The sequence below is a fragment of the Anarhichas minor genome, unplaced genomic scaffold (assembly GCF_050575085.1).
Source record: "Anarhichas minor isolate MPS153535 unplaced genomic scaffold, ASM5057508v1 ptg000074l, whole genome shotgun sequence".
NCBI classification, from domain to species: domain Eukaryota; kingdom Metazoa; phylum Chordata; class Actinopteri; order Perciformes; family Anarhichadidae; genus Anarhichas; species Anarhichas minor.
In genome coordinates, this window is record NW_027466520.1 from 9,131,859 (window position 1) to 9,158,372 (window position 26,514).

The window sequence follows — 26,514 nt, forward strand, 5'->3', positions numbered from 1 at the left end:
ACGCTGCGCAAGAAAGACTGGTAAGGACGGTTGTTATTTATTTGCGCTAGTTACGTCACGGTGTCACATTATTATTTTATCACAAACTATGATCTTCTTTCTAGCCGTAACCAATCGCAGAAATCTGTTGAGGTTGTAGATTTTCTAGGGTTATCATAAAGATTTTATGGATACTGTATTTTGTACTGAAAAATTGAGATTAAACCATTTTGACCTGCTAATTATGACTTTTGATGTTTTGTCAGTCTTCTATTTGTGGCAATGTAGTGTATGGTTCTAAGAGTCAAATGAATAACTAATATCTCGGATGTCACCCCGATGAAGCCAATAAACGAGGGTATTAAAGCATGCACTTTAGATGGTGGACGTGTGTTGCAGCTCACACTGTTTCTGTGTCTTCTCGTCTTCTCTTTACACTATCCTGGCAGGAATACTGTATTGTCTTATTTGTCCTCCACATGCGTTTCAAATGACAACATCGTTTACAACATGTTTCATCTTTTTGTATGGCTAGGAATCTCTCTGCTAAGTGCACCGGTGTGTTATCCATCACCGGGTCCCAGGGTGATTTCAGAGTGTGTGCATGTGTCTAAATGCACTGGCACTGTACGTGTGTTTTTGTGTGTCCTTATTTGTAGAGGTGTGAAAGAGAGAGAAAGAAGTAGGAAAAGGAGGAGGAGGAGGAGGCGATGGTGGAGGCTTGTACTAATGCCCTGGAGACGATTTAGAGTTTAGACCACCGAACAGCACAGAAAGCCCTTCCAGTTTTCTCCCACAGGACCAGTCGGTGGCTTGTGGTGAGTTAAAGACAAAATAGGATCCACCTGAGATCACTTTAGGGGGAATGAAACAATAAAATAGTTTGGTATTAAATCAAGTTACGGCTGTCTGTCTGTGCTCTGGTACTTAAAAGACATGATGCAAATGCACGTGTGGGCATAAATCAGGTCTTTAAAGTGACATATGCATATTTTTTCCATTTATAGCTAATGAATATTGACAGTATCTTAGATTTCACAGCTCCTAATTGTTTCACCATGCAATGCCAATACAGAGATGGGAGTAAGATTCATTGAATCCAGATGTAAGAAGGGAGGTAAAAACAACAAGGGTTTACTGACATTCTGAGTCTGATATTAATCATGCAACAGAAAAAAAAACTATTGGACATACTTTGGATCCTCATTGGAATATATCATAAATTATTATCATATTTCTTGATTTTTTTTGCATGTTTATTCATTAATTAAATGCAGGTACTGTTCTACTACTCTGGAGCAATGTCGTTATGATTGGGTCGCCACACACGTTCCTGTTGCCGTTTTCAAGCTATTCCTTCTATGCACGAAGAGGTGCAGCAATGCGCCAGCAAAGGTTAGGAAGAAGAAAACAATCTGGCAAGCATTGACGGAAACACTGCACGATTTATAATATTCAAAGATTTGCTTTGCAAGTGTTTTGTACGGAGGTAAATGTATTAATATGCATTTGTTTGACCTCAAGGTGCTTTGGTGGCGCTTTTGTTTTTATTTTATTTTTTGCTTTAAATCTCAGAGCACATTTTAATATTAAATTTAACAACTACAACTGAAAGGGTTTGAAAACACCCCATGAATCAGTCAAACCAGGAGAAAGCATGAGTGATAAAGAGACTGATAATACAAAATGGTTAGCTAAATGCTTGTTCTTGCAATAGCGTTACAAACTGTGCATATACGAGACGGTGGAACTTTGTTTTCTGAACATGCGCACGTGTTGTGTTGTATGTACTTGTGGTGCAGACATGATATGAGGATGCGTGTGCACGGCTGTTGCAGAGGTAACTCAGCTCCTGCTTCTGTCGTCCAGCCCTCTGCTGTACGTCTGCGTGTGTTTGTGTGTTGGGGACAGACACATATGTACAATACTTTTAACGACAGCCCTTTATAAACATGCAAGCACACACACGACTGTAAAATCATCAATAATCGAATTTCTTACGTCAAGTCCCCCCTCTTTGCCAAGCGGATCAGGTATATATTTCTCCATAGTGAATGCAGACATAAACGTTTATAAGACTGAATTAAAAATGACAAGAGTAATGTCCCAGCCACAGACTACCTGGGGGAAATGACTTGCTCGCTTTCGGTTGCAACAGTTAAAATGGCTTTTTGGTGAAGGGAAAAAAATGAGTCAGACTGTCAAGGAGACTGGCAGACAAAGAAAAGTGACATTCAAAACGACAGGTTGACTAAAACAAAGCTGCAAAAGAGCACAGAAGTTGACGTGTGAACCGTCAAGACGAAAGGGAATCGGAACAGAGAGAGGAAACTGGCACTGGCTATCACTGACTGGCCCCCGCCATGGATGACAGGTGTTTTACATTACTTCTGTGGGTGAAGGCAAACCGCATCTCCCCCGCTACCTGTGCATTTATACACTGGACTTTGAATGAATTCTATATTGGCCCGCAAGGTCATGGATCCTATTCATGAACACTGAAGGCAGAGTTAACTTTCCATCCATGGGGAAAATGAAATAAAACCACCACACTCACAGCATGAGGGTTTTCATGTGCAGGCAGGTGTAGAGAAGGTGCCTTACTGTATGTTTTACCCAATAGCCACTCAAAGCTTCCCTGCACTAAGGGCCATTCATACTTCAGAGGGAGAGGTTTGCCTTTTTTGGCTCAGTTAAATTTTTTTCTTTTATGTTTTATCTTCCTATTACATGTTGCCTTCTCAAAACAAACAGGGTATTAATAGTTTTTGCTTATTTGCAACCCACCATTCACACTAAATCCACTCTGTCATGGAGGGAGGATTCTTCTGTTCTTGCTCTACAAAGCACAATTTTTTTTTTCCCGCTGACTGGACAACAGATGAAAATCCACAGGTTCGACTGCAGAATACATTTTTCTGTTATGAAAACTGAAGCAAAGCAAAGGCTTGCCATTGCACTTTACAGCTGAGATCCTCAGCTCCTTCACTCGCTCCACCACACACGCTGCTCAAACCGGGGTATACAGTCAGGCGGGGAGGGGGGCTTATTCCTTTCTTGCGCACGGCATGAATCATTTCTGGTAACAGCATCACATAAATGATTAACAAGTAATGATGTAGACGGTCTAGAACGCTCATTAATTCACCCCCACATAGAAAAGAAATCAGGAACAATTGAGTTGTGGAAACGGCTTTGTTGTTCTTGCAGGGAATGACTTTTCTGGGAAACACAAATCTGCAGCAAGCATTATATAATAATCACATCCAGCAATTTGAGTGCTTGGTTGTGAATACAAACATCAGATTTACAGCAGCTATAGGAGTCAATTGACCCGCAAGGAGTGCTGCGCACTGCAGCTCCGTGCATGTATCCTTCACACATATTCACACAAACAGACTCTTAATAATGAAAAACTCATGCATGCACACAGACATGAACATTGAACCATTGCTGCCATTCACTATTACATGCAAACAGCTCCTCTGCAGTGGAAACAAAGACATGCACACAAATGGCACACATCATTTCAGCACACGGACGCACACACATGAGGTGTTTGAGGTAACGCAGAGCCATGTCTGATTCATGCACTGCGTGTCAGAGGTGTGAAGCACACTGGCTGGTTTTACTCAGGAACCCCCCCCATCAGTCACACTTTCTCCTCTTTGCACCTCCCTCCCTTGTTCCCCTCTTGTCAGAATTTATTTATTATGCTTTTCATCTCACGGACTGAATCCACTGTGCTTGTAGCGAAGTGCTATACCGTATCAAGCTTTTCAGCGCTTTGATTCAAGCGAATGTGAAATAAGTCTTTGTTTAAACCTAAATCTGTCCCTTTCTGTCCTTTCAGGTGTGTCTCTCCAATGCTCTTGGCCCCTGAGGCCTGAGGAAAAGTGAGCCAAGCCCAGGCCCCCATGGGACCTCCTGTTACCCAGCATGCACTGCTACTGCTGCAGTGCATGCTGGTCCTGTGGCCCGCAGGCGTGGCCAGTAGGAGAGGGCCGGTGCTGCTGCCTGAATCTCCCTGTCACAAGACAGAGCACCCACTCATCCCACACTCAGGTAAACATGCACACACACACACAGCAGGGAGACACCATAATTATGTGAACTGTATGCAATTAAACTGTTATAATGTTCTAATTATGCTTTCTCCCTACTTTTGTTTCTCACTGTCGAAGACACATATATATTCTGTTCATGTTTTCAGTTCACTGCGGAGCAACGACAAACGCATTCAGCCGAGGGTCACTCGTTAACATGGTCACTCGTTAAACCAAAACATTGTCAGCGTCTATGGCTGCAATAGACATGTTGACTAGTGTTGGACTGATCAAAAATGCAGATAAACTTTTAGTCACGGTGTTTGACGTTCTTTACATGACCACAGATAACGTAGTTGTAAGGATCTAGTAACTTGTACTCTTGTAATGTCTCGCCGGTGCAACGCTGGTACAGTTTGCTCCACCAAATAAATGTATCTCAACTCATCAACTGCCCCGACAAAGGGCTCTTATTTACAGTCTCTAAAATTCCCCTCCTCCCTTCCCCCGCCCTGGATGGCACATTAGACTGCCCAAAAAAAATAGAAAAGTAAGCCGGAGACTGTGTTTTCAAACCACTTTACGTTAGCTTACTTTGCCAACTAACTACATCTGATGCCTCCCTTTCCTCTTTGCTCCTTCCCTCGAGACACGAAAGCAGACACAACCTTCCTCGTATGCCTCGACTACATGGCTCTGCAGTTTTTAGGTACAGCATGTTCCGCATCAGCTTTCATCGTCCTCCCCCCTTTATCTCACATTGCTATTGAGCAACTAAACTGTAATGAAATGATGTGAAACGTGGTCAAAAGAAAGCATCGGAAGCGATCAATGCAGTTCTGCCTGCCCTGTGCGAAGCAGCAGAATGTCATTGAGCTGTTTTCAAATTGAAATGAACTAGCAGACCAAGGTCACTGAGTGTGTCCAAAGACCCACATGCCTGCCTCATGTTATGCCTCATAACGCCGCTCAGCACAGACGCGAGGACTCTTCCTCTGCGACCCTTTCGCTCTCTCTCAGCGTCTTTCTTCTCTGTCTTTGTCCGTTCATTGTTAGCTGAGGTGGCACTCTTCCCTCTGCGCCAATTGAGTGCAATGATGATGACTAACTGCCCAGCTAACATAATACGTTCCTGCCTTGTGCTTTTTGCATTAAGGGGGGTCACGCAGCAGCCAGCGGGTCAGCTGTGGTCGACGCGTTTGTGTTCTCTAATGTACAAGAATGGCCCATTAAGCTCCGGTGGCCTAATGCTATGGTTAAAATATAAGAGCGTTAATGAAAAGGGTTTACATTTCAGCTAGTAATCAGACATGGTTCACTAAGACAAAGCCGACTGTACAGAAGAAGAGAATAGAAAGTGAGAGTAACTCAGAGTCTTCACCGTCTATGGGTCAGTGTCTGAATGATCAGCTGTGATGATACAGTGGTTTCCTACTGCAGGAACGATCTGAGGCTTCATTGGAGACATACAGTAAGGTCGACTGTGGCTAAGTGGATAGCAGGGCCGTCTTTCAATCAGAGGGTCGGCGGTTCAATCCCTGGCTCCGGCTCTGCTAGTCGCATGTCGATGTGTCCTTGAGCAAGACACGTAACCCCAAAATTGCTTCCGTAGTTGTGTCTACGGTGTAGAAATGTGATAGACTCTGAATTGTAAGTCGCTTTGGATAAAAGCGTCTGCTAAATGACTGTAATGTAATGTAATGTATTATATCATGGTAAATATAGTACTGTGAAATATAGTACCGCTTAGCTTCTTTTTCCAATAAGGCTATATGGGAAACCTGAGGCAGTCTACTCAGTCCCACACATGCATTCAGAAGGTTAGTGAAAAGGTGGAACTATTGTTCAAATAATTAAATTGCATGCATACACATGCACAGTGTGCATGTACATTTCATTGGCTTGTTAATGTGGTTGACCCCTAAAAGTTCAGCCGAAGTTTCTGAGCTCACAAGCTTGTTGACTTGCCTACACATCAGCTTTGTTGCCCTGGTTTCAAAGCTCGAAAGCTCCACAGACTTTCCATGTGTAGGGTATTTTTTTTCTTCTTTTTTTTATGCTTTCATGACGGGGACAAAGAACAAAAAGTTTCCCTTTTAATGCTGGTTTTATCTTTATGCTTTGTTTACTTGCATTCCAATCTTATTTATTCCCACTATATGGTAAGAATCAGCACCTTTTGCAGAGCAGCTGCTTATTCCCATAGTCTCATGAAGGTATCCATTCATCTTTGCACTTCTCAGTTATATTGAAGCTCAGGTTTTTTTAATGACTTTCATTTCATGGCCTGATGACAGTCTTTTGTGCCGTTCAAACACATCTCATTGTTCTAAATCAGTATCCACACCGCCAAACTCCAGCCCTAGCTATGAGTCATTGCAGAATATGCAGACACATATGCACGCATACGTACAGACATAAACAGACAGTGTGTGAGGGAAAAGAACCCTCTCGTTAAACCTATGATCCTTCTATCCTTTGTGTGTCATTGTGCTCCGTGTAATGCAGTGTAATCCCAGGTTGTTGAGAATGTGTAGAGCGAGTCTGCCGTGGATCCTCTTCAGCCAAGTTGGGAGGACTACAAACACATTACATATGCCCCTGTGGATCACAACACGCCGGCTCTGCTCAGGCGATACTTTTCCTCTGAGACATACATTTAGAGATCTGTTTTGAGTCTTATAGCTAAGGACATGCAGTTGATGAAAGAAATGTTGGTTTCATATTTTGGTGAATACACTTTGCTTTCTAGTCTAAAGTTAAATGACTTGCTGGGGAGAGAGCGGTATCAATCTTCTCATCATATTCTCACCAGGAAACCATATTATTCCTTTGAAAGGAAAACGTTTTTTTGGACAGTTGGTGGGACAAAACAAGCAATTTGACAACGTCACGTTGGGCTCGCATATTTTCACAATCTTCCTGACATTTTAGAGGTCAAACAATTACTTGAAAGAAATGGATTAATCAACTACAATCAGATGAATCTCTTCTGGCATGTGATAGAAAAGCAGTCTTTTTATATTCAAGGTTTGGCTGACAGTAGAGTAGGTGATGGAGATATAAGAGTGATATTCTGCTTTTGGTTTTTTTTAGCTCTTGGACTGGGTCTGCTGTTTGTTCACCTTGCTGGTAAAAAAAAAAAGATTTAACAATATCTCCAAACGTATGTCCAATATACTTTTTGTGGTTGTGACCAGAGAAGCCAAGTTCAAGGATCGTCTGAATGTGTTCCAGTGACAGCATTTCTTTCTCTCAGTGTGATTGCGGCCTGACTGTGGAAGGGCGTGCCTCACATGGGTTTTTGACCCCACTGGAGAATGGTGGTTTTCTGACTTGGCACAACACTTGGCTGACAGACCTGCTACTGTAAAGTGGACACTATAGTCTAAAAAAACACTTTCTGCTTCGTATGGCGGTTTTAGAAATGTGGGGTTTCAGAAGGAAAGTACACCGTACAGCTCAGCAGCTACGTTCAGGAGGTTTATACAACATGTACACTCGCTACGCCTTCGTGAAAACGGGTCTGAATATAGCTTCAACAGAGGTCCAATGTAAATGTGTGTCATTTATAGAATTATTTTAGGAGGGGTGTTGAAAGATGGCGGTGCACAGTGTGCATGTACATCTATCCCTATATTCTTGGTAAAGAACAGGGTGTTTTTTTTGCGAGGTTTTTTTCTGACCTAACATTTGTAGTGTTGTTGTAGCTCAAGGCCCCTGAGATACGTATGCTGTATTAATAAAGTGTTGCATTTAAGAAGTGCTCCTGGGTGAAGGCTTGAAGGCTTTTAAAGGTTATAAACTGTGATGTAAACAATGCCAAGTCCAAGTGGACTTGGCCTGTCTCTGAGGAGTGGAACCGGCAGACTTGTTTTACAGCCACAGACTGAGCTCAGCTTTTATCATCCCTGAACGGCTAACACATCGTTATAGAGAGGGGAGTGAAAGCAGGGAAATAAACAAATGGCTTCATAGCATTCATAAACGCAACAGGCTACAACTAGTTTCAGAGATCTTTTGGGTCATTTGGGGGGGGGATTCTTTTAAACTGAAAGCCCTCCAAGGTCTTGGGCGCTTGAATTCCAAAACATTAAGTCTGCTTTATTTTTTTCCGAGGTCAGCTATGTTCTAGCCATGTTTTATTTCAATGGATGACAGGCTGTCAATGGCATGAAGAAGGGCCTGTCCATATTTTTGGATTTGTATGTCTTTCATTTACCCGCTGCAATAAAAGTCCCGCATGTCCTTTCCCTACATATATATTTTCATCCCTTTTTTATTTTTAAGTGGCCTAAAGATATTTGGTCATCTTCTTCAATAGTTGTCTCTTCTCCCGCGACCCCTAGAACCAAACGACTCCTAAATACACATTAAGATTTAAATATTTTATTGCACACTTGCTTGTGGCTTCACATGCATGTTTTGCATGATTCACTCGTGGTCCCGGGGCCACAGCACAGCCACAGTAGTATACGTTTTTAGGACTTTTAGCTGTAAAATGTGCTTGTTTTTCTTGCTCTAAATCACATAAAAATAAAACAACCTTCGAGGAAAGAGCAGCGTGCGAAGGTTTTAACTTACCTCGCCTTTTGCTTTGGATTTTGTCAAACTGAGCAGGTGTTTGTTTTTTCGACAGCTCGGCCAAATCGTTTCCTCAAATCAACTTGACGGAATAGTTGCCATTCATTTTGCCGCCCATCACCACACTGCTGCATTTAGAGTGAATTGGCTCTTCATGTACGCGAGCGCGCTCGCTGCCACACTCTATTTACACCACTCACAGACAAGCCATTCATATTTCAGAATTGGTTCCACATGTTGCCATTGTTGCTGGCCTTGCAGTACTGAAGAGCACTAACTTTGAGCAGCGGCAGACTGAAGACTGGCGTGGCCACCGATGCTGGGTGTAAATATTTATACATCCTGTCATTTTGTCTTTGTGTCAACTGCTCCGTGTCAAAGCGGGGGATAACAAACGGGCTGTGAGTGATGGGCTGTTCTATTCTGAGGAGGAGGGAGACAGGGGTTAAAGGCATAAGATGGGACCGAGAAAGGGGGGCTGGGGTGTGTAAGTGTGTGTGTGTGTGTTTGTCGGTTTTGTGTCGGCTGAGAGCCCTGGCTTCTGAATTCTCATCCCAGTCCCGTGAGTGTGAGTCTGAACGCGTGTGTGCGATTACGCATTTGTCTCATCGGCATCCAATCCCCTGATTCAGGCAGCTGCTGCACAACAAGCATGGCTGTGATGTGATTACATTATCACATGCATTTAGAGTGGAGCGCATATGAACCCATGTAACATGCAAAGCAGGCCGGAAATCTTTTTTTTGGTGATAATTAATAGCTGGGGTTCGTCCTACTGTTTCGTTTTCTATTGGATTAACAACAAGGTTTATTTTATGGGATCATTAAAACCCTAAAATGAGCTATTACAGCCCATCCAAAAACAAATGTATATCACAAGATAGATCAGAGTTCACATAAGTGGGCTACGTCTCTGGTGAAGCTAACCAAATATCCTGCAGTGTGGTTTTTAAAAATCTTTCCAAGTGTGCCACAGTATTATATCCACATGTAGTAAACCCAAACAATAAGCTGCTAAACCCCCACGAGTTTGAGTTTGTGAAGCGTATATTTAGTTCCACAGCTTTGGGAGGGCCCATGCTGGATGTTATGAATGTTTATGAATGGTCCTTGGCCCCGTCACAAAAGGCCATAAATCCTTTGAGTGCTGTTATGTTCAATTAGAACCTTTTGCCCCCTTCTTCACACAACAAAAATATCCTCTCTTCTCTGCTTCTGTCTCTCACACACGCACGCACACACACCCAGGCACACACACTCACACACTCCATCACCCCGTTAGCGAGCCTCCCCTGGTGAGTCAGGGAGATTTATGGGGAGAAGCTGGGTTCGTTGAGCGGCGTCTTCCCCCGGGGGGTGTCACTGCCACATCGGTATGCCAGGGATCCTCTCGATGGCGTGAAAAACAAGCCCAGTGGAGCCAAAGGATTGGCACATCCCAAACTTTGTGTCTCCCTCCAGAATGAGCAGAGCAGCCGCCATTAACCAAAATAAACTCTTCGGGGTGAAGTTGTTCGTGATCTCCCAGATATTTATTTCACCTCTGCTAATGAAAATGTATTGGAGCTATAAAACCTGGAGCCAGTCGCGGGATGCTTTTTCCGCTCGCAGTTCCCTGGTACCCGTCGCTGGAGACTTGAAAGAGAACAAGGGAACATGTCTTTGCATACAGCGGTGCTGTCTCGCAGCAGATGATATTGTTTTGTTCGGAGACTTGGAGTTTGGTCCCACTACGTGAGCTGGAGGAGGCAGATGTTCCTTGGAAGCTCCCAGTTTTCTTGTTCTGTTTGTCTTCGTTCTGAATCACCAAAAACCCCAAAAGTACCTGCTTTTGATGCAGTCAAGGGAGAGCGGGCTTTCATTTGAAACGCTTGTCTGACAGGTGTGCCTGAAGATAATGTGTTGCAGGGACGATATTCAAGCTGTCCTCTCCCTCTGTACTGGCCCTGATGGAGAGCTCCCTGGTAAATTAAAAAAGTCCCTTTGAAATTTTTAGTCTGGAAATAAATCACAAATGGAGTGATGAATGATTTTACAGTAAATCACTGTAGCAACTGTAGCACTGCTAAAAACTCTGCAGGAGCTCTGGCACCTTACTCAAAACTACTAATTTCTAGCTATCTGGAGGAAATGTCCTGTATGTGGGGATGGTCTTTGGAAGTGTAACCCGAGAGTATGAGAAGAATACGGTATTATGACTGCAGATTAAGCATGTGACGAGTAATGGGGATAACGCGTCACTGTAATGACTGATTGACCACCCTAGACTAGACCTATCGGGTAACCAGGCGGTAGACAGGCCGGCCTCATCGCTCGGCAACCATACGAGGCCTGTGATTCGATTGGTCAGGGGTTAATGGGATGGGCGCCATGAGCACAGACAGGCATGTTGTGGATAAGATGTCAGTGTCTGTCTGGGATATCTCTCTCTCTCTCTCTCTCTGTATGTATTCACCATACCAAGGTCAATTTCCATAAAAAGTCTGACTCTCATCGGCCCCCATCCTTCATCCGCAGTATACATTTACATGAAAGCGGTCACTCAACAGTATAGCGATGGTTTACAAAAATCAAAGGACTGCCCACTGAGTCGCAAGAAGCTAGATTTCAGTATTTTGAACATATTCACTTATGAATGGAGGTTTCAGGCGTCAGGTTTGTTTTTTCGAGGCTGAGAAGCACTAATGTAAGAGTGCTTTGATCCGTGGAAAACTATCTTTTGAATGAATGGATTTCTTCTTCCAATGACAGCTCTACGATATTTTGTTATTTATTCAATCTCCTCTACATTTTCTTTAGTCGGAGAGACAATATTTGCATCATGGCTGATCGTTTTGTTAAAGAATAGTAATTACACAATGCTAAACTTTGTCATTGTACCACAATGAAAAATGCTCCTCCTGCCGTGTTCATAACACAGAAATATGATGATCTATCACTGTGTCTTAATTGTGCAAAAGGAAAAACTAAATCACCCAAAATTGTCTAGAGGACTTTGCAATGTGTAACAAAGAAGACTATTAAAAGGGATGGAGACACGTTTTATTACTTTAAAGATCATTTTGGTCCCCAGATATTTCACTTAAGTAAGAGCACCGATACCACAATTACTCCATCAAGTAAAAGTCCTGCATTCAAAATCTCACTTTAATAACCGAACATTACCATCAGCTGAAAGTACTTAAAGTATTGAAAGTAGATGTACTCATTATGCTTGCTCCTGTGAGTGTATTACTATCATATATTGGATTATTAGATTGTCACTGATGCAGTAATGTACAAGCAGCATCTTATAATTGTAGTTGGTTTGACATGGAGCTCATACTCTATATACTTTTAGGTCGTTTAAACTATAACAAAGCATTGTATTTCACCAACTGATTTTATGTTTTGTATGTCAAATCTGACAAGTAACTAATAACTACAATTATTGAATAAATGCAGAGGAGTGGAAGTATGTCAGCATGAAATGGCAATGCTTTGTTTAACTTTGACAAAGGTTTTGACATCATTGACATGCTGTATGTAGCAGGTACACCGACACCCCACGCAGTCCATTATATTAAACCAGCCCCACCTCTTCAGACTGTAACATGCCGGCTTTCCAGAAGTGTTTTCACCTGCCAATAATGCAGCATTACCGCCCTATAACTAAAGGCCAGAAAATGTTTTGTCCATGTAAACTAGTTGTAATGCAAGATACAAGTGCGATTGCTCAAGTGTTTACATCACAGATGTTTCACAACATCACAAGGTAGGAGGAATGGTAAAAGTCAGAACAAAGGCAGTCATGGACGGACTTGCTGCTGTTGTGAACTTGGCCTTTAAGGATTAGTCAAGTGGCAGCAGCCCTTTGCACGCACCTCATTCATCGGTACAGCTGTCGTCGGCAGTCATAAACTCTCCGCTCTGATTGGCTCACTCTTTTTTTGTCTTGTGATGTCGTTGGCAGAGATGGAGCCGTGGATCTTCAGGTTCAAAGCAGAGGGCACGGTGGATTACTCACAGCTGATCTTCGACCCGGGCCAGAACGAACTGATCGTCGGTGCCAGGTAACCCATATATGAGTGTGTTTTTTTGGCTCTTTCTTTTTTTTTGTCTCCCGTCTCTTTCTTTTGTTCTCTGTCGTTTTAGTGTCTTTTCTTGATCAGTGATGATCAGTCAATAATAAGTTTCTCTTGATGTCTTCAAAGGACAGAGAACATTGGCTTTGGAGTTGTTTCCAAGCCCATTGTCTTTGTCATGCCCAGCCAAGTGTGTGTGTGTGTGTGTGTGTCTATACGTTCACACTGTGTGAGTCTCTGGCTGATTCCAGATGAAGTGCGGTCTGCACTTTTCTTAATGGCTTGGTTGTCAATAGAAAGAAACACTCACCACAACGTGAACAACAGACAACAAGGGAGCCAGCAGGAAGGTGAGCAGCAAAACAAACAGAATCAAAGTGAGCCCAGGGAATTTACTAATGCACCCCAGGACCTTAGATGGAATCAGCTAATCAGGGAGAGTGTGTATGTGTGCACAGATGAAGAGCAAAGGTTGAGGAGGCGAGTGGATTCTCACTGAAACTGCTGACAAAACTGTGCTAATATAATATAAAACACATGTGAAATGTCTTTTTTTTTTTTGCTGCCAATCTTTTCATCTTAGCTACAATTCAGCCAGTTCTATTAACACATGGTATTTGGAGCACTCAAAAAAAGAAAATCTAATAGGAGATTTAGTTATATTCTCGGTGCCAACTCGCCAACCAACTGTGAAAGGCGTTGTGGCTGGATGGATGGCTGCAGGCTGGGTTAGAAGTATGAGTGATAATGGAAGGAAAGAGGGATCGATGCAAATATCAATAGAGTAAAACAGGGGGCCGCTGCCACGCTGAGACCTGGCTGATAGCCACTCTTCAGGAGATTGATAGATCTCGCTGAAAGTGTTGTATGTGTGTGCAAGAGCGTGCATGAACATGCTCAAAGATATGGAATTAGTTATCTACTTTATGAAAAAACAATTCTTGCTCTTTAAAAACGATTGCTGAAATAACAACACATTATGGGTTGTTGTTAAAGCTATTCCAAAATCTCTGCCTGCAAAATAGATTTTTAAGCGATGCAAAGAAAAAAGATCTTTCAGGTCGATTTCTAAAAAGGGTTTTTGCTGTGATATGCACCAAACTTACCAAATGCTTCAGACAATTTTCTTTTGCCGGCATGGACTGACAAGACAGGAGTCTCAAAGGGGGAAGGAAATCACGATAAATTATGCTTTTAGTCCAAATTGTCAGGTTTCATGTGATCTCATCCGGGTAATGTTTTATAATGGTTTTAGTAGACAGCCCGAGACATTGTTAGTCAGTATACAGAATATTCCTCTTGAGAGGGCATTCATTAGAACCTAATGTTTCTTGAAAAGTTGTAAATGCGAAAGGCTTCAGGTAAAGCAGGATAGACACTTATTAGTGAGGTTTCACCGCCAGGCTTTTGATTTTTCAATCTCTTTCTTTGTCTCTCTGTTTCTCATACACACAAAACTCAAGTAGAGCATTCTGTAAAACGTTTTAGCACTCCTTCATCCAGTCTTTTTTGCCTCCTAATTATGTGTTGAAGAAACCTAGATGTCCATTGTTTGCTGCAGTGGTTGAATCCAGCCATCCACTGCATTCGGTCCCAATGAGAACCCTGATGAAACCCATACAGCTTTTGACACGAAAGAAGAATGTGTGGAATAAAAAAGACAATATATCCGGTTCTGCTGCACCAATTTTGATCATTTTTCAAACTGTCCCTCGTCACTCCGGCAAGGTTATAGGAGTGCAATGCTAAATCAGTGGAAAAAAACTCTGTTCAGTGTATCGACATCCTCTGAACTGTTTCACCCCCAACTTGCTGTTTAAGCAGTTTAAGTCTGTCTGCTCCCTTTTGGGAGGTGGAAATCCCTTAGTGCTGGTGGCACCATGGGTAGGGGGGTGAAAATGAAGGAAATAGAGAGATAACACAGATTAAAAACGGCACAGAGCTTTGGCCTTACAGCAGTGATGCCGTAACATCCACACATCCTGGTTTATTTGAAGAAAATGGCTCCATCAACTCACATGCTCCTTTTTTTTTTTTTTTTACAGAAATCACCTCTTCAGGCTCAATCTGGAAGACCTGACACTGATCCAGGTGAGGGCTAATTCTCTCTTGCTCTGTCTCTCTGATTCTCCCTCAGTCTGACTCACCGAAATTTTCTGAGCGAGTATGTGCTCACTCTGTCTGCTCTTATACAGTCACGCTGGCGCAGGTATCCAGAGCGCTGCCTGCCTTCCAACAAGCGCCGCGCTATAGTCGTAGCGTGCTGCCAGCTCCCACAACTTTAACGCTGTTACAGTAAAATGGTTTAGCATTTCACATGTCACAACAAGTTCCCATCCAGTGGAGTGACAGTGGGTTCGGGGGCGACAGCGCTGTGGGTTGATACACAGACCGAAGCGAAGAGTGATGATATAAAGAGCAGACAGCATAAATACCCTGCGTGTTTAAATCCAGTTTACAACCGTATATGACACATACTCTGCAGCTGTACTTCCACACATTTTCTAGGGCATTAACATCTTTTGCAATGTCTTTAATACAATTCTACCATTTTGGTTAAACTCTCCTGCTGGTGAATCAAAGGGTCTGAAATATTAAACAGTAATAAAAGAATGCCAACTTCAGGGCTAGAGCCCTGCCTTTGGTGACATGTTGTAAAATGTGGACAAAAATGCTTAAATACAAGTATGCTTAAGGTAGCAATTATTCTTTTTTTCCTCTTCTCCCACATGTTGTCATTCTCATTTTTTTCTGCATCCTCTCATTTTTTTTTTTTTTTTTACTTCACTTGTATGAGCCCACATCCCCCCCTGTGGCGCTAAGCATTTTGTGACCCACTGAGTTACCATACAAACATTGACAGATTGAGGGGTTTATTGCTTGACGGTAGCAACCAGGCTTCTTTAAATGCTTTGACAACTCATGATGTTTGCCATTTACACCCTGGAAAACCAGGGGAGAGGATGAAGAGAGGAGAGAAAAGAGTATAGCTGGATGGAACAAAAGGGAGACTGGAGGGGGGAGCGCTGGTGATATAAATCCGCCTGGAAAGGGACAATGAGAAAAAAACGGTCCGACGAAATAAGAGGCAAGACTGAATTTGCCGGATAGGAAGGAGTGAAGGTTCAGCACGAACAAAGGAATCAGGGAGCAGTGAGACAGCACACAGACAGAGGGAAGCAACCCCTGATGATTCATGTGGTCTTTTGTGGTCGCTCGCTGGGACACAAATGCTTTTTAAACAAGCTCCGTGCCAGCCGTGCATCCAATCATCCCTCCTTCCTTATTTCATCCTGCGCTCGGCTCGCACTGCAGAATCAGAGAGGAGATTCCACCGACCCAATCAACCCCTCATCTCCAAGACATCTTCTCTTAAGAGAACAGGAACCTGGTAATCCCTGCCAAGCCCTGGCGCCAATTTAAGGTGACCTGTGCCCTCGTGCCTGCTTTGCATTTGATTGGACCGGGGGCTGCAGAGTCAAGAGGAAGGCTAAGTTCAACTGCTGGAGTGATATTCTTCTATTCGCCTCCCTCTGAAATCCTTTTCTCTTCTTCCTTCTTTTTCACCCTGGCATAAAGCAGGAGATTAATTGCAAAGAGATTTGGTTGCCTCTGTTGCTCGGTTGTTGGATATGAAAGACTTGAATGAATTTCCCCTTTGGCACCCGTTGCTCCACTCACATTATGCATTGCTGGTTGATCAAATATATTTGCAAGGGACCATGCTGCTGAGCGAACAAAAGAAAGTTTGAGCACAAACAGTCGTTAGTAGCCCAGCGCATTTTCTTGTGGTTGCACTGCTGTTCCAAAGAGTTGCATGAGGCTCTTGTTTTTTTCTTCCTTTCCCGCAGAAGGAAAACAAGCTAAAAGCTACACCTACGCTTTCCTTTGTGATTTCACCCCATCCCCATGCATCAGCCATGTCAGATAATGCCCAGTGGCGGTGATTTGTTCTTGCATGGCTGGCAGCGTGAAGAGGGGAGGCTGTGTGTGTGTGGTTTGACAGAGCACAAGGCTTAGAGCCGGTGTAATACAAACAGCCTATAATACGCTAAAGAGGTGGATATAATTACCATATGATCGATGACGGGCTGATCCCATTCTGTATGTGCATGCATGAAACATTTATGAACACAACAGTCAAGGACTTCTGCTACATGGAGGCAAAATGAATCCCACCCACTTTTCTTGCCCTTGGTTGCAGTATGATGAGTTGTTTTCAAGCATTGTGCAAGGCGGACAATAAACACTGAATGCTTGGTAGGCTTACCATAGTGGTATGGAGGGTTTAGAGTGTAGTGACAGTTAGGGTGGTAGCTAAACACTGCTGGTCTAACCCGCTCTATTGCACATATCGAGTTGAGACTCACGGATCGATAGGCCTGAGCCCAGCAACCATAATCTCTTCAGTAAATGCCCTCCTAGCTTGGAGGTAATAAAAGAATGAACAACAACATCAGATGTCGGAGAGAGTAGGGAACTGGGAACTTTGTTAAAAGAGTTGACGTGAAGCCATCTGAGAACGTTTACGCTTTCATTGCCCAATTTTAAGGCTACCCCTCTAATTTTTCCTTCAGTGAATCCTGGAAGTGGAAAGGGTTCAGTCACTTATAAAAGAAGTCACTTTACACGTCTGTCTGTCTGCGGAACTATAGACATGTCAGGAAGACACTTTAAGAATCACAAAGAGAAAATCGTCCACATTACGCGAACTTGCTAGCATGTACTCGAACTGCATGGCAATCAGTTTGAAGTGGGAAGAATCAGACGGTGAAACATACCCAAGCCCTTTTGGTCTTGATTGGAGTTAATATCTGACACTTGAAGTTTATTTTCTGCAGTGTCTCAACAGTCTGGAGAGGCCTTCCTCTCCCTGTCATCCTCTACCCTCATCCTCACTGATCTGGAAAACAATGTCAGGAACAAAAGGTGGATCGTTTTGTCCTTGCTCCCCTTTCAAACCTGTGCAGCTGAAGTGAAAAAAAAAAAGGACTTAACTCTCTGCAGAATGCACAGTGCACAAGACTTTTAGAGCTAACTCAGTCAAAGAATAAGTAATAAAAACGGCAACCGCAAAGCACAATATCCTTCCTCCATCTAGAGGTGAATCCCACTTTATACCTCACATCTGTTTGGTATTGTCCTTCTTCCCCTTCTGTCCGTCATTCAGCTCCCTGCCCTTGTCTGCTGCCATCTTTGGGCAGGAGAATCCTCACTGTCATAGCCCTTATCCACCTCCCATTGCCCACTGCAGAGAGGGGACAAACACTGATGAACTGGCCCTTCTGCATTTGCATTGTGTTCAATTTCCCATTATGCTGCCAGGGCTGATGAATAGCCAAACCGGCTCGATGTACCACTCAGCGTTGTGTTTCCCGTCTGCCCATGTGTTCCCCAAATAATGTCCTTTTGACGTTGTTGAATACCCTAATGCAGTGATTCCCGTCACCTGCTTTTAGCTCCATCTTTACACGTTCACACCTGGTATTACAACAGGCTACACACTTTCATGCTGTTCCGGAAAGCTAAAGTATCTAATTTGCAGGCACAATAAGAGCTTGTTGAATTCACAATATCCGCAGCAAACGGTGCTAATGTTAAGAAGACATTAAATGAAGAAGATGTAAGAATCCAATATTAGCGCGCTGTTTCCCTGCTAAATCGAAACAGGATGCGGACACTGCGGCCCGAGTTTCAACAGAAACACTGTGGCACAGCCTTAGTCAATATGCACTAGGATGAGGAGGATCAGTGGCATTGTTCGCCATTCGATACAGCACCAGAGGAGAAAAGTAGTGGATATTCACTCCAGCCTCTCTCTGTTGTCACGAAAACTCTGTCCATAAAAGCTCCTCTTGGCAACAGTCACTGTATGGGGTTGAGATGTATATCGTGGCTCCATTTTTCTTCACTGCCCCTCGTATAGTGTGGTTACGACGGAGAGGGGACTCCAAAGCAAACAAAAGGCTCCCCTCCAGTCACACATGTTGTATTTCATGGGCATGCCTCTTGCAATTGTAATTCGTCAGACAGGCAATTATCCCTGCTAATCAGCAGCTTACAGAAACTTTCCTCCGTAGCTCTGGCAGCATAGCTAATTCAATTGCTAGACCCAGTGACTCGGCCATTTACATGCATGGAGTGAAACGCATCAGTGGGATTGGAGATACAAATACCAGCACATTCAGTGGAGATGTTTAATCAAAGTAGTAAGCGGCCGAGCAGGGGGTCATTACAACTCTGACTTGTCTTTTTATGGTGTTATGATGATACGTGTAGTGACGCAGACCTACACATTCGCTGAGACATGACATCAAGACCGATTTCGTGTGTAAATCTTTCAGCGGCTTACATCAGCAGACATCAGTGTGAATAGTATAGTGAATAATATTGTGCCATGCACATCAAAAGGCAATATCAGCTATTCATAAGACAGATTCCATTTCCCCGGCAGGATTTGTCCAGCTCTCACTCTCAAATCGCGGTCCCCTTGTAATGAGGCACACGGCCAGTCGTTTCATAGAGCTAGACAGCTGTCAGCAGCGAGTGTGTTCTCCGGACCCTCTTTATGCAAAATATATTCAGTATCATGTCTGGAAACAGCGCTGTTTTGAAATTCAGCTCCTCACTCCCTCCTCTGTCTCACTGACTACTTCGCTCTGCCCACACTGTCTCCCTTGTTCTGGCTGACTCCTAAGTTGGACTCTGTTTTGTCTTTGTTGGGTTTCTTTTTATTTTTTGGTCTGTTATTTTCTGTTATTTTCCGTTTTTTTTTCTTCTCCTCTGTCTCCTTCTATCTCCCTCCCTGCCCACTCTCTCCCTTGGTATCTGTCCTGAACGCACCTCGACCACAATAGCCTCTCAGTGTGAGCGCTGACGAGAGCACAATGGTTCATCTCTGAGGATTACAGGGGACAGTAGCGAGGGCGGACACTCGCAACATAACATCGTAGAAATCTTATTTGTTATCGTCCCTGAAGCAACAAAGTACTGCTACCAACTGGGCCAAATTCTCTCCGCCTCTCTCTGAATTTACACATCTTAATCACATTCCATTTATGTTTACTTTATTCTTGACTGTAAACCTTTTGTTAATAAAAAAAAAGTACTCACCAAGGGATTGCGGAGATATGACAACACGTTCTAACTCCCAACTTCTTGAATACCAACGCTTGGTCAGTGGCCTGAACTTCAAACTATGACGCTCTAAGGAACCCGTCTAACGTCAGTTCTGGATGTGTCAGGGACAATGTGTCAGTTTCGCATTCAGTGTCTTTTCAAAGTAAACTTTTCAAGAAAGCTGGACACTATTTTCTAAGATGGCACTAAAGATTGCAGCCACTACATCAAAATTGATTCACAGTCCGTTATAATATCTGGGGGCTTGCAGTTAACAGACTTTATGGTTCAACTTTGATCTACTGTACTTCTCGTTGTCACTCTCAGTTTTACATCCAGATGAAATAGGTTTAGACAAGCTGGATAAACTTTTGGCTTGTTTACAGCGAGTCTCATAATCATCCATGGTTTCTTTTTGTTTTTTGCCCTGGCTGTTGTAGTGATGTCAGTTGTTCCCAAATGTTTCCCTTTTACATACTGAGTGAACGAGTATTATGTTATCATACCCAATGAAATTAATGAAAATAGATGGTTGTAATAAACCATAATTATCCTCTAGCTGCTGTATAGCTCTTCTTTTTCCTCAATATCCGATGGTTGCTTCTCTCCAGAGATGATTACAGTGCCATGATGGATATTTCATTTTCTTTTGGGCCAATTCGCCACCATGCTCAACTCACTAAATTTAATCCTGGTCCTCTCTTATTCTCTCATCTTCTTTTGTTTCCCCTCTAAGTCTCCATTTCCGTTTCTTATAGGTGACAAAGGCACAAAAAACTGTCTTTGTAATGCAGCTTTCTAGTTATTATTTAACGACAGCGTATTCCAGACATATTTCTGTTCAAGACATATTCATCTCAGGAGCACAGTGGCTGAACAAAAGCATGTTAATGAGATTTTAATGTTTCCTAATGGTACTGGCATTTGTGATTCTGTTCTTTAGTCTGGACCATTTGAGGCAGGGCAGTGAGATAGGGGGGCTGTAGTGGTCAATGATGCCAGCATATCCCCCACTTACAGACCTACGGACATCACCCCTTTCAGCAGTCGTAAAGCTGATTTCTTAAAGTCAAGATGAAATGAAAAATGCCTTTTTAACCCTTTTAAATCATTTAACATATACTGTATAGCCTCTGCCGTCAGTGTATGAATGTGTGTGTGATTGGGTGAATGTTGACATGTAGTGTAAAGCACTTTAAGACGAGAAAGGCACTATTAAATACCGTTTCACAGGGGAATATGTCACAGTACAGTAGCAGAAGACACTCTACTTTCCATTCCACTGGGACTAGAAGATGTAATACTGTATACTACCTGCTTTAAACTAATTCAGGTGACGATAAATCACATCTTCGCCCCGTAATGATAAAAGCAACCACTTTACCCCCATTAATGTAATCTCAAGTTTTAATTTCGCATTGTATTATGATTGATTTTTACCCTGAACATGACTGAGTAAGATTTCGGGCCATTAACAGGTCCCCCCCCCCATCTCCTGCAATTAGTGAAAGCGCTTTTCAGCCCCTACATTCAATTCAGCTGGGACACGCTGTGTGTGCAGGCTGTGCTGCTTGTGCTGATGTGTGTGTTTTGTGTCTGTGTTGTCTGCGCCGGCAACCGGAATAGCCAGCTTTGGCCTGGAATGTGACCCGACACACGCATACACACAGAGAAGAGCGAGAGAGAAGCCAGCTCACGTTAATGCTCCATATCTTATCCTCCCTGAATAGCACCCCTCACCCTGAGCTCTCTTCGCTCTCTAAGCTCCCTCCTGTTACTGCCTATGTGTGCATTTATGTATCAGCGTGTACATACGGGTCGGGTGGCTCTACTCCTCCCAAAGGCCAGTGGGGCGGAAAGCAAAAGCCTTGTCATAAAACACACACAGGAAACTCAGAGCCTGCTGAAAGAGGAAATTAAATAAGTTTTCCTCAGTGCTGAGGGGGGCTCAGCTTTTGTTTTCCCTCTTTTCCTGGCATAAAACAGTCCTGATACCAAGGTGAAATCTAATATTCTCTTTCAGTTCGCGATATTTACTATATTCCCACAGGGAGTGAGTTCCTGAGCCTCTGGCCACTAGCCAGGTTATTACTGCAGGAAACTCTTGTCTATGTGGCCAAGAAAGAAGTTCAATAGTTTCACTTTTAGAGATTTTTCGTGACTTGGCGTTAAGTGTATTGTTGCAGCGGCCAATTTTTCTGTTAAGTATTCCTCTGTCTGCCAGTCGGAGCTGGTGACAGTGATGGCTAATTCTGCGAGCGTGAGTGTCTTAGTGGCCCGGTGCTGTCCCGAGGCCAACACTCATGAATAGAGAACTTTTGTCGATGAGAAAGGCCCCCCCCCTAGAGGTCACGCTGAAATTAAACGGTAGAAATTGGAGCACGCTGGTGTCTTCACCCCGGGGGAGACGAGTCAACGTTTTATCTTCTTATTCCTCTCCCTCCTGTAGTAAAATGTAAAAGGCGGCCCGCTGTTTCTTCCTCACATTTAAATCACGTTGACATCCTACTCCAGGGAACTCACGTGTTACGCCTTCAAGATGCTCCTTTTTTTCCCTCAACCATAAATCAAATCGGGCATCCGGCTCTGCGCAAACTTGTCACTCGTGTCTTGAGCTCTCTGCTTGGTATGCGCCTTAATTGGATTTTGCGTCTGTATTTAACCTGGCTTATAAACTTATACCGTATACCGTAGTTGGGTATTTGTGAGTGCCTATATGTGGGATTGAGACCGCAGTGAAGCAGTAATGTCAAATTCATTTCCTGTTAGTTTCTGCTTTAATCCATTCCTCCTACTCAAGTCACAGAATAATCAGCACCCAGAAATCAATGCTTCACCAGCATATCTGACTTTTCGCAGTATGTGGTTTTCTATTACACTTGTGACCGTGTTTCATGTTTTCTCTGGCATATTTATTGCCCCTGCTATCTCAGACAAAGTCACCAAACATTACACTTACTTCAAAAAGGTGGGAATTGTGCGAGTTGAGAGCCAGACATTGTTTTCTTTTGGTACCCTGAGTGGTTTCTGATGTTTGCTTCTTCTTGATGGTTTATTGGGAGCCTTATGCTGTATTTTCTTTCTCTCCGCAGGAGGCTGAGTGGCGTTGCGATGAGTTCACCAAAGGAGCCTGCTTCAGCCGTGGCAAGTCTGAGGTGAGTTTAAGTGATGCCTGAGCTGTTCAAACGTCACACTTTTATATTGCCTTATCTGACACTTTGCCCCATGTTGAGAAAAACAAGTTAGTGTTAAAGTGATGAAAAAAAAAAAAAGAATGTCTGTAAAAGTACACTTCATGAATTTGGTTCATGTTTGCGACTTTGCGGCTCACTCGACCTATTGGTTTTAATAAAGGCGATTAAGGGGGTATTCAAGCAATTTATTATCCCCTTAAGTTTGTTGGTGTGTGAAGGACACAAAGCCTAGATCCTACACTTCCCATTATACAACTCAATAACATCTCTTTGTTTTGCTGCTCCCTATATGTCTGACAACATGGCTAACAAACTTCAAACTCCACACTGGTGGTATAGTGCAAGAGTCCACAAACATGTTCGTGGCTCTGTCAGGCTGTACTTGAGCTTAATGCCAACATCAACATGTTACTATTGACAGAAATACCACATGAATGAATGCTGTCTCCCAGTGGAACTGAATGCCCTTGATGTCAAACTTTCCCACCAGCGAATCAATGCTACATAACAGCTGCAGAAAATAGATCTTCAAGAGAGAAATCACAGATCCCACCTTCATTTTTACAGGCAGTGTTGATCAACTCCAGAGAGCACATCAAATAGCTCACTAAAATGTAAAAGAAATGTCACGTTATGATGAAACATATTGAAGACTGAAAGCAATGTGGAGCGCTTTATTCAGCTTTAAAATAGACTCTGTGGGAATTCCTGCTTTGTATGAGAGATCATCCTCAAAAAGGATCTAAATCAACTTGTTCCAACTTCCAAAACCTCCGCCACACTCCTATTTATAGGCCTTTTAAAGGGAGTTCCTATTGTTTTTGTAGTTTCGTTTTACGCAGAACTGTATGTTTTTGTATGTGGTTAGCTGGCAAACCCCTGTCTACCAAACAGCTGGTTTAGAGCTGAACTTGATTTGTAGGTGAACTGCCCAGCCCTGATCCCTGTATGTGTGTGCACCGCTGTGTATTTATCCTCCTGTGAAAGGTGGTTAGGGACCCATAATAGGCATTCTCGGGCTGGCCAGCATAAGATAGCTGTTGTGAATTACAGACCGAAGCTACCTCAGTCCCTGAGAGTCACTGCTGTTGCCCAGAGTCAAATTGTTTTGCTCACTGAGGATCAGATCCTGTGATGTACACTAAGAACAGCATTAAAAGACTTCATTCTCCGGCAGTTGACAGGGCCGCCGATGGTTTATTACCTAGCTCAGCGGGCAGCAATATACCATCGCTTAGGCTATTATACAGATACCGTGCCTGTGCATTGAGTGAATTTACAAGTGATTGTTTTTGTTTTTTCCCCTAATGCACGCATCCGCTCTTCTCTTGTGTATTTGATTTATTTCAACCGGGAGAAGAAAGGAGAGTTAAATTGACTTGACAGGACTTGATTGCAGACTCTGTTTTGTTTTATAATGCGAGAGCCAAGCATAACAGCCTCTGTATTATAGTACAGACGTGGAACATTTGTCACGAAGTTTTTGTAAACAAGTCAAGACCGTTAAGCTGGGCAAATATTAAATATGCCGTTGTTTACCGCAGAAACAAACTGCAGTGGAAGAATTTAATTATGCAGACCCCTCACAAGCCACCCTCACTCCTGCATCAACGCGCACACATTTACACAAGCATACAGTGCACGATGAACTGCACAATCAGCACAGATATATAGGCGCACCTAACACGTTTTACGACCCACACAGTGTTTTGAAGAGGCACACACATGAACGCACATACTTAGGCTGTGCTTAGCACCGGGGAAGAGAGTTGTTTTATGAGTCAACCTTCATCTTGATAGGGGGAGATAAAAGCCCTTCCCCTCATTTCTCCCTCCACCTCTCCAATGGGTGCCCTCTACTTCTAATGCAGACCCTTGAGAGAGGGGGGAGGTGGTGCTGCCCTGGGCACCTCCAGTGGCTCAGACACTAGCAGATTTACAGGGTTTTAAATTTCTACGAGGGTCCCAACCCTGCCGTGGCCCCTTTCAGATGGAGCAGACCCAATGAGTTTATCACCTCGTCCTAGGACTAAAAAAAACAAACGCCGCTCTCCGACATGACTACTGACTGCTGTTGTTTTGTTGATGGAAATCCCTAGTAAACCTGCATGAAAGCCCTACGGCGACGTTGCAAGTTCACGGCGTTCAGCAGCAATCAATCATTCAGTCAATCAATCATTCACCGCGTCTGCACCGCTTTATTTGTCGCGTGCTTTAAAACCAAGCGCTGAGTGGTTTGCTAGAAACCCCGGCCAAAACCTCAGAGGAGGAGCGAGCCAGCAAGAGAGTGGTTAACGTGTAGCCTACTTCACCGTGATTTAGAGAAATCTTGTTTTGAATTGGTGAATGTCAAGAGCATGCCCAAAATGCTACAAAGCTGTGGCAATTTTCTAAACTGACCCCGAGTGGTCCTTTCTCACGTTTGCTGCATTTATCTGTTCTCTACCTCAATCAGATCCCTCTCCAAATCTGGTCCCTGTTGAATTAAGATGTGACGTGGCTAAGCCGTGTGGGCATTAGCCTTGATTTGACTCTGTCAACCTCGGCCACGTTTTAGAGTAGCCCTCCCGCAGTTGCAGGTGTTTGTCTCATTTATTGGCATAAAGTGTAATTTTGTTTCTCTGCCTAATACTGCTGCTTGTCAATGGATAACTAATGGTGCTGTTGCCCTTTGCCGGTGTGTTTCCACAGGAGGAGTGCCAGAACTACATCAGGGTGCTGCTGGTGAATGGGAACAGGCTGTTCACCTGTGGAACCAACGCCTTCACCCCCATCTGCACCAACCGAACGGTATGAACAACAGCAGCGTTTCTTTTTCTTGCTTTTTTTTTCAGACTTTTTTTTACCCTTTTGTTTGAAGGGTTCATGCAAATGCTAATTATTCTTAACCAAATTAAGGCTTCTGATATAATTTAAATTACTGTGTTGTTTTATTTCTTTTTTTTGGGCAACGATTATAGTTCAGTTGGAATTTGGCAAGTCTCGTCTTTCTTCTTCATTGTGCTGTTTCCTCCTAAGTATTTGAGCTTTTTCCAACCCAACACTTAATCTGGTCAGTTAATCAAACAGTGCTAGACCGTTATTTTTTCAAAGAAGACAACACATTCTTTCCACTTACAAATGAAAAGGAAAATTCATGAGCAATAAAAGGTTTTATTTCTCTGTTCAACACAATCATAGATTTTGCCAATACAGCCTCACTTGGTGTGGTGGGGCTAATATAACCAATAACTTATGGTAGCTAATGTTAGCTAGACATATAATAAATATTTCATTTTACTGACTTGATTACTCATGTCTTCTGTTGCTCCTGTTATACAAACCATCACCACTATCCCATTATTCTCACATTATGTGGCCTCAATGGTGGCTATTTAGCAAAAGTGGAATTTGAGGGAATGAGGGAAAATTTGGAGATAATAGAATTGTAGAAAGATTTAGGCATTGATTTCTATTAAAACACAGTGATAAGTGACAGTGCTGTGGCCAAACTAAATAGCAGTGATAAAGAAGCAAGCAGACACGCTA

The 26,514-nt window shown here is 43.1% G+C and overlaps 1 protein-coding gene across 2 annotated transcripts in view; it reads left to right on the forward strand.

Moving 5' to 3' along the window:
* Window positions 1-3,896: 3,896 nt before the first annotated feature.
* Window positions 3,897-26,514, forward strand: part of sema5a (sema domain, seven thrombospondin repeats (type 1 and type 1-like), transmembrane domain (TM) and short cytoplasmic domain, (semaphorin) 5A) — a 78,608-nt gene continuing 55,990 nt past the window's right edge. Inside the window, exons 1-6 of one of the 2 annotated variants that reach the window (XM_076080743.1) lie at window positions 3,897-4,044; window positions 12,562-12,661; window positions 12,970-13,023; window positions 14,719-14,764; window positions 22,885-22,947; window positions 25,678-25,776. In XM_076080743.1, the coding sequence (XP_075936858.1) occupies window positions 3,897-4,044; window positions 12,562-12,661; window positions 12,970-13,023; window positions 14,719-14,764; window positions 22,885-22,947; window positions 25,678-25,776 (510 nt within the window). The remainder of the gene's footprint in view (window positions 4,045-12,561; window positions 12,662-12,969; window positions 13,024-14,718; window positions 14,765-22,884; window positions 22,948-25,677; window positions 25,777-26,514) is intronic. The other variant, XM_076080744.1, reaches the window with a different exon arrangement.